Genomic DNA, 8989 nt, shown 5'->3' on the forward strand with positions numbered 1-8989 from the left:
TATTTCGATTGTGTACTTCTCCTTTTGTTCTTGCTTGGTACTCCTTTTGTTGCTGTGTCAGCACGCACCAATCTCTGCGCACATCTGACATTGTAGAACAAAACTTTGTGCTAATCATCGTTAGTCGATGGCATGTACAAGAAAAAGCGCTAATCAGGTTCTTACGGCCTTTTATATCCTCGTTCTTATAAGCTTTATCGCGGTGATTAGATACGGGTCACAGGTTTAATGGTTGAGGACGGATGGCAAATGCATGGTGTAAAGTGTTAACTATAAAGCATAAGAGTACAGATACTGATGACATTTTGTGCAAGATCAATTGTAATGCATTTGCAGTTCATTTCTTTGTCTTCCCTTTCTTGCACCATTGGATTAGGTCGAAGCGCGGTCGAAGCCCCCGAATGTTTACAAACATTTGCTTGGTGTTTTGGCCGGAATTATAGAAACCCTCCAGGATCCAGGTTCGGTGCCTGTCCGATTTAATCGTCCATGGTTACGAGAGTCGGAATATGACCGTGGTTCACGAAATCAATCTTGTTCAAGCGTAGACAGCACAGGACTTGCTCCGGCAGTTCCTCTTGTTTTTGTGCCTGCAACCACCAACACCGTCAAACAAAACTCAAATTTTACAGAAAAGCAGGATGCATATTTACTGTAACAGTGAATGGTAAGTTTGTGAGTTTACTTGGATTGTCAATCCCAAATCAAGTACCCCATTCTTCAAACGGTCTCTGAATGATTCAAGTCCTTTCCTGGATATGTAGCTAAACCGATGTATATCCAGGTCAATCTCAAAGTAATTAGGCCCCTGTCAATTAAATTACATAAAAACAGTTGCGTTAGTGTAAAAACCTAGAAAAAAAAACTCCAGTAGGACAGCCTGACCATATAACCCATCAGACACTCTCACAATTAGTGGGAAATTATGCCCATGTGAGGTCCGTTCCTTTATGAGAGTGGCCTGACCAGCCGCATGGTCAGGCTGCCATATTGAAGGGTTTCTCGTAAAAACATCAAACTAAAGAGAATTTTTCGTATTCATTTTACCCTGAAGAAGTTATGTTGGGGGCGTGAAAGCACCGGCTTATCGTTGTAAGCATGTATGAGCTTTCTTTCAGTAGAACTCAACTGGAGGTCATCTGGATTGACCAGTCCAGCCATGATCTTTAGCCTTTCCCTGAAAGGAACCAGAGACTCCTTTGCAAACCCCTTCACCTTCTCGGTCTCATCCTCAATGAATTTCTGCGACACAAAAACAAAGCTTCGTTAATAAGTCCGTCTTCTTTGCACCCGGATCAGAGATGTGGGAATTGAAAATTTCGCGATTAATCTTACCATGATGCTACCTTGAAACTGAGATGATATCTCTTTTTCCAAGTTTTCATTCACTTTGAAATATAGCACAAGACTCATGCCTTCCCCATCTGAATCGCCGAGGAACATTGTTGTAGGATAAGTAGGCAACTGCAACAACAAGAACACCAGAATCAATATCACCAAAAACACAACGAAAACTGATCCTTCAGCGAAGTATTTTGAGGGAGAGAGAGAGGGGGGACCTGTATGTTAACAATGAGGAGGGAAGGAACTTTGTCATGTGGTTTTACATAAGGAAGCTCAAGATGCTGAGCAATGTGATCTCTCTTTCGGGGACAGATGAACAAATCGACACCAATTGGTACGTACGAGCTGCAGTTTGCAGCAGGGTACTTCTGTTTATCCCTGCATGTCGGAAAAATTTTCATTTTTTAGACAGCCGAAATGAATGACGAAAACAAAACAAAATTAGCAACAGGAAAACAAGTAATGTACTTGAAATAATTCTCGCCGCGGAGCTTGAATACTGAAGGTGGAACTGGAGACCAGGATCCCGGAGCTGACTTCTCTTCAGTTGAGCAAGGGATTCGAAGTCCTGCTCTTGGACGGAATAAGTACTTCTGATCGGACGCACCTGTTCATCCATTGTTACACGTTTAGTATGTAGAAGAGAGCATGTAGGCATACATAAAATGTTGCTTAGATTCTAACTTCACATTTTGATCACATTTAGATTTAGTACTCACTGTTCCCTTCGCTGTCGTCAACAGACTTCCTCTTATAAAGCATGATCACCGCCGGGTTCTTCTGACTCTTGTCGTTGAAACTCACTTGGGTTTTCTCGACAGAATGGCGTGCATTTCCATCGATTTTTAGATAGCTTTCGTAGAACCCTTCGTACTTACATCCATTATCTACGATGCATGATGCACTTTCATACTGCAGCAATTGAGCATTTGGGATGTTCCCTGCTAAAGGAAACCCATCTGGCACCCGAAAACAAAGAACTAGTTTCAGCCACCGAAAATTCGCAATTGCAACAAAAACGGAAAAGATTGAAATCAATTGGCGACATGAGTGCATTACCTCCATGCACACTGCAGAAATCATCTTCTGAATCAGATTCCAGAATGCTTAGTGAGTCAAACCATGCTTCCCCTGGGCCTTTCCCTACACAAAGTTTTAATCTTTATGGTCAGAAATCACTTAACACAGAAAAAATCGGGAAATAAGATAGAACTTTTCGCAAATCTTCGATTAATTAATTTTACTGTCCATTTAACGTCCCTGTAGTAAAAAAGTTTGTGTACGATATGACTGAAGATTTGTAAAAAGATTTTACGTATGTTTCCCATAAGTATTTGACTTAAGATGGGTTCTGTTGGTGTTAACTTTTCATGATGTAAACTAAAAACCAAAGCACGAAATGGTTATCAAACGGGCCTTAAACATTTGAAACATACCGCCATTTGCATCAATTTGACTGTGGTTCCACTGAAGCTGAGTGAGATGATATGTTCCATTAGAAACCTCAGATCTCTTGCAGGTGGTTGCAGCACCTTTCTCAAAGTCAAGATGCACAAACTCACTCACAGACCGTCTTTTGGGCGCATCAGGGATGGCGACGGAAGCAACCTTCTTCGTCTTCTTCCCCTTACTCCGGCGCTTGCCGTGTCTGTGGACCTTTTTCTGATGAGGGTTGATAGTTTCATGTGGTTTTGAGACACAGACGCCCATGGCAGCAAGTTTTTTTCAAGTAATGTAGAGGACACTCCAGATGTACTTAACCTGCAAGGCAAAAATAAAAGTCCGGTTTAGAAAACCACATGACTCTCGTTCGGTGCCTAGGATTGGATTGAATAGGATTATAATAAATAACTCAATATAATACAGAACATCATTAAAGAATATAGAACACTATTCTGCGTGACGGAAATTCTTCATGCATGACGTTCATTCTTATTATACAAATATTTTCGAATATGTGTAGATAATGTGAATTATCTAAAAACGGACGTTCTTTCCATAGCGGACTATTACGCATGATTGTAAATTACGAGGAAATGAAAATAATTGCATGCAGAGAGAGAGAGAGAGAGAGAGAGGAAACCAGTGAAGGGGTTAGGAATTAATATTCCGACATGAAACACAAAAGAAGAGGAAAACCGTCGTTCCCTGGTGAGGAACTCGGCCTCCTTCCCTTTGGAACTTGCTCTGTTCTTCTCTCTGTTTTCGACCACCTTAAAGTTTTTTGCTTTAATTTCCAAATGCAAAAACAGAGATTACAAGACAGAAAACACTCTGTCCTAACACAAGAGAGAGAAACAGAGGAAGGAAAGGAAGACAGGTTCCGTTGTACTCGGATCCTATTTTCCTTTTAAATCTCCTTCTTTCTCTGTCCCTCTCTGTTTCCTCTGCTTTCGTCCCCTCCTTTATCTTTTGTTTTTCTTTTTTCGGGTTACCTTTTCTTTTTTTTTTTTCTTGTTTTATCTTAGTTGGCTTTCTAGTTGTTTTTAGGTTTTTTTTCTTTCTTGGATTAAGTTTTCAATTGCAACAAGAGTGGTGATATCCATGCATTATTTTTTACTTTTCGCACACTCTTTTTAATTTCTGACTATTGGATCAAATGAATTAAACAAGACCAAATGATAAAAAGTAACAAGGGTGTGTGAGAGGTAAAAATCAGTATGTGGATACCACCCTTTCAACAAAAGAAATGAATTTTACACACCGTTTGTTTTTTGTTATTTTCATTTTATTTTCTCAATTCAATCTAGCGGTCAAATATAAGTATCAAGTGTGTGTATGAAGGAAGATAGTCTTGAAATCAGTTCTCCTTAAAAGGGGGACAATTAGTGACGAACTACAATTATCCATCATTTTCAGGTCCAAAGGAGGCTAGTTGGGAATTGCACCCTACCCATAACCACAATCAAATAAATTCACAGCTTGTAAAGTATCGAACCCAATACCACTTCTTTTTTTGTGTTTTATTGGAAAAAACTGTTGTTCGCACTTTTTCTATTAAACCACTTGTCGTGATCTTGAAATCAATTCTCTTTCAATAACCATAAACTTGGTTAAAGTTAAAAAGAAAGAAAAAATGAGAATTACCCAATTTGTGACCTAAGTATGTGTATATTCTAACTAATCATAGATTGAAGCATTTTGAATCAAAGTAAGTGACTGCAGGCAAGTATGCTTATGTGAGCAATAAATATTGCAATTGAAATCTTGATTCGACCGTACTCCAAAGTTTTGTTATACCAATTACGAAAGAAAAATAGTGCCTGGATATGGAGGTGGCGATTGGTAAAGGCAGACGTCGAGTTAATTTTTGTGCACGTCCGGATGCGAATCAGTCGGTTGAGACAAGTGACGAATGACCATTACTGTTGCTATAGGAAAACAACTCTCCACCAACCTCTTATTCTTATTTCAAATTATTGATAACTCAACCCCCCACTTCTTAAAAAATATGATAAATGTGACTGATTGGTAGCTAGCTACTACTTAGGACGGCTACAAGTGTTGTGTTGTTAGTCCGAGGCGTAGCCATGAAGGAACTAAGATGGTCTTAGATCCATTTTGATGTGTATATATTTTTTTGAAAAAATTATTGTTATGTTTATGATTTTTAAGGTTTTTCTTTAGGTTCAGGATCCCAATTCGATGCTTTTCCTTATATTTCTTTCACTAGTTTTGATTTTATTTTATTATTTTTTTTTTTTGTCAAAAGATAGACTTTATTTATAATCTAATCGAAATGTTTATATTCACAGCAAGAATGGCAGTAAACGAGGCAACCGTGTGAGCAGCTAGGTTGTACCCCGCAGCATAAACCCAATTTTGACATCTCCAATATGCTTCACCAAATAATCAATATCAAAAAGAAGACATTCCAAATCAACATCCACTTCAATCTCCTTATTAATCATTCGCAATAGCACCTGGGCATCCGATTCAATCTCCACGTTTGATTTGAGGTTGGTGGTTCCTATACGTGGAGTTTAGACAATTCGTTGTTTGTGAGCTTAAGGAAGAGGATGATGAGGACGATCTCATACCAGATTCAAATGACGGTGGTTGGTGGTTCAAGACATGACATTACTGATTTTTCTTAGATCAGTTGAGTGTTTCAGACTAAGACTTTTGTGACCCTCCTAGACTTCGCCACTGTTGTTGCTAATCTACGTGTAATATTGGTGAAAACAATGAGTCAATTTTACGTAACGTCAAAATACTTGTGTATTGGAAGACATATGAGAAGTTTGTAACCACCCAAACCTGATTCAAAGTTAACTTTTAGATTCATGAACCTTGCTTAAGTGCCATAGGTTTTTTCCAGCGCATTCCGGATTCAATGACGAAGGTGAGAACCTAAGACCGAATGTCCGCCTAGTAGCTCGGCAAAGCTCAGTTGCCTCTTTTCTACTCGAAAGTTCGGAGCCAACCATCTTTTACTCTTTGGAACGTTTTCATGCAGGTGCCTTGTTTTACCCAAATTCACCCACTTTACTCAAAATTGTCCATCCTAAGTTTTCAGCTTCCTTCGTCAATCTCTCTAGTGTCACCATTGATATGACCCGGCCACCGACAAGGAAACTTAGGCTAAAACACCACACGAAACTTTTATACTTCGCCCACCCAAAAAAAACAGTTGTGAATTTGTCACTGCGTGAAATTATTTGAATTTATGTAAGTTCATCTTACATTGCCAATTTCAAGTCCGGATAAAGAAAGAGGAGAGTCCGTCGAATCTTCACTAAATGAAATATGGCTTTACTATTATTGTTGGAAGACGCTAAAATTTGTCAAACCCCTACCCAATATTTGAAGAACAAGGATTGTCTGCCCTCCCGTGCCCTGTTGTTTTATATGGTCACGGTTAAACCCCTTCAACATTTTATATTATTTTTTTATAGAGATAATAAAACAAAAATGAACAGTAATATAAAATGTTGACGTGGGTTAAACCATACAAACAGGAGGGTACGGAAGAGCACCGGAAGTAGGAGGGCAGACAATCCTTATCCATATTTGAATGCATGAATAGCGTGTTTCACTGTATGTATGGAAACATCAATGATTGCTAAACTTTTGTTAGAAAACTATAGTTTAACTATATATTAACTTACTAAGTGGGGCTTAATGGGATGCTAAAACAAGAAACCCATATTTTAAAATGATACATAATTAGTTGGCCTTGATTTGACTAGCTCAGACAAACCGTGTGCCGTGTGTAGAAATTCTGTGTGTAAGTTTGTTGTTCATTTGGTGGGTGTGATGGAGGATGAAAACAAATCCTAATCTAAATTAATTATTTTTAGAGAAATGTTAAGGAAACATTTTATGGATTTTTTATTAACTCATGTTCTTATATATAATATTTTATAATAACGGCATGAAAATTAACGTTAAAGTGTAAGATGACGGAGAATTCATAAAGAATTGCATTTTGAAATAATATCTTTAGAATTATTTTTTTTTTCTTTGGCTGAACCACTCACATACACCCTACTCTGGCTCCCGCATAAAAAAATCCCCGTGTGTAAGTGGTTGAGCCATAAAAATAATTAATTTAGATTAAGGTTTGTTTTCATGATCTATCACACCCACCAGATGAACAACAAACAAGTTATAAACTAGACTTTTTTTTTTCAAAATTATTATTATTAAGGGAAGGAAGAAGGATTCAAAACTATTATAATAATTTATAAGAGGGGGAGTTTCGAACCTAGAACACATGTGTAAAAACGCAACACCTTAATCACTACGATATTAGACCACATTCAAATTATAAACCAGACTTTTTCCGTGTCCAATAAAGAACTCGACTTAATGTTTGATAAGCCCCAATTGAACAAAAATTAGGTAACATATAAAAAGATGGGAATGATTGATGCTCGATCATTCCCTTTCAAACTTATTTCAAGTTCAACGTTCGGCTCACTTGCACGAAGTAGTTCTTGTAGTTTATTCGGATTTCACTTTCATTGTTGTAATTTTGTTCGTTGCACGTTCGTTCTTGTAATCTCGTTACATTAGCACTATTGGTCCAACTTTGATTTTTTTCAAACGAGAAGACTTGCATAAAAGTGAAGGGAAAAAAACAACTTAGTTTGCAGACTGGAATAAAATAAAAGAAAAACTAATGAAAATGATTTGAAAACTTTGAGTTTTAACGATAAAGAAAAAATAAAGGTATAGTATCAGGATTGACTTTTTAGTGTAAAAATGTGATTTTTTGTTAAAATGAACAGTACCGGAAGCTTTTAGTTAAAATTCCCTAAAATAAAAGCAAAAAAACAACACTAAGAACTACATTAATGAAAGTGAAAGACAACTTTCTTTTGCCCACAGATGAAGGCTAAGCTCCTTGATGCATTTTTCTATTTCTACTACACCTACATGGCTACAAGTTCATGTCACCATGTGATTATTCTATATATATATTAAGAATTATTTAAGCAAATAATATCTTAGTTAGGTGCAAATCACACTCAAAAGACTAAGGAGGACATAATATATAAATCAAACAACTACATCAAAATATAATCGGATGATTATTAATGACTTTGTGGAGTTCTAGACCCGAGAGATTTTTAGTGTGCCTAAAATACGGTCTAGTACATCGACTGTAATAATACAATTTGTTGAAAACTTGAAGAAAAAAATCCAACCAATTGTACTATAGCTGTGTTTCCGGCGCACTGAACTTTTTCTCTCTAAAGTCACCCAGTCCAAAGACTTCCTGCTTAATCATGTTTAATTAGATTAATCATAAATTACCTAGATTATTAATTTATTATTAAAAAGGAACAAAAAAAAAAACCAACAAAAGAGATACAAGATATATATATATATATATATATATTTTTTTTTTTTTTTTCTTTTTTCCAAAATCACCAACCCAATTATTATGTTGTGGTAGTGCACCTGCTTGGTTTGTTCCCTGCTGCCGAAACCCACACCCACTTTTAACAACACTTTCTTTTTTAGTATGTGCTTTATATAAATAGAGCTTCTTGAACCTGCCTAATGTATCGGGTAAAGGCTGAGACTATATAAAATTAAGAGACACAACAACTTCATCGATGGCTGCAAAAGCATTAAAATTTCCATGTTCTTGAAATTTATATGATTTTGGATTATCCTCTCCCACAACTACATTGATGACATGTTTACTAAAGAGGAACGAAAAGAAAGAAAATGGAATCGCACATAGGGGCTATGAAATGGTGATTGCTCCATTTCCATTCCGGGCTATTATTGATAGGGATTTTACCGATACTGAAGGTAGCTACCAAGCCACCCACTTGAGAGGCCAGTCGTTAGAAAAGAAGCGACGAGGAAGCGAAGCTGTCTACAAAGGTTTGCTTCCTCCCTCCATTGTACTCGGCTCGTCACCATTTTGAGTCAAAATGTAATTGGCTTTGCCTTATAACCCAAAATTAGGAATTAAACTCGTTAAGTTTATGAGATTAGATTCTTGATAAGAGGTAGTATTTGGATTCTTGAAATTGAAAGATGATTTGAGCTTTCAGCCCAGCCCAGACCGGCTAAATAATTGCTCTTGGATTCTGATGGGCTCAGATCAGCCCAAAGTCGCATTGTAAGATGGTAAGAAATATGGGCCCAGGTAATAGGGCTGAATTTTCTTATTGGTGCG

General features: G+C 37.2%; 1 protein-coding gene across 1 annotated transcript; it reads right to left on the reverse strand.

The window, feature by feature from the left end:
• Positions 1-250: 250 nt before the first annotated feature.
• Positions 251-3732, reverse strand: LOC137731648 (protein ENHANCED DISEASE RESISTANCE 2-like). Its single transcript, XM_068470820.2, has 10 exons — positions 3428-3732; positions 2781-3105; positions 2404-2487; positions 2064-2303; positions 1813-1951; positions 1560-1722; positions 1336-1464; positions 1048-1242; positions 686-808; positions 251-590 (listed from the first exon to the last, which is right to left on the reverse strand). The coding sequence occupies exons 2-10, from the start codon at positions 3052-3054 to the stop codon at positions 480-482; spliced, it is 1458 nt and encodes a 485-aa protein (XP_068326921.1). The 5' UTR covers positions 3055-3105; positions 3428-3732; the 3' UTR covers positions 251-479.
• Between the last annotated feature and the right edge of the window lie 5257 nt (positions 3733-8989).

Source organism: Pyrus communis, chromosome 16 (genome assembly GCF_041283825.1).
Source record: "Pyrus communis isolate YQ-2024b chromosome 16, ASM4128382v1, whole genome shotgun sequence".
Lineage (NCBI taxonomy): Eukaryota > Viridiplantae > Streptophyta > Magnoliopsida > Rosales > Rosaceae > Pyrus > Pyrus communis.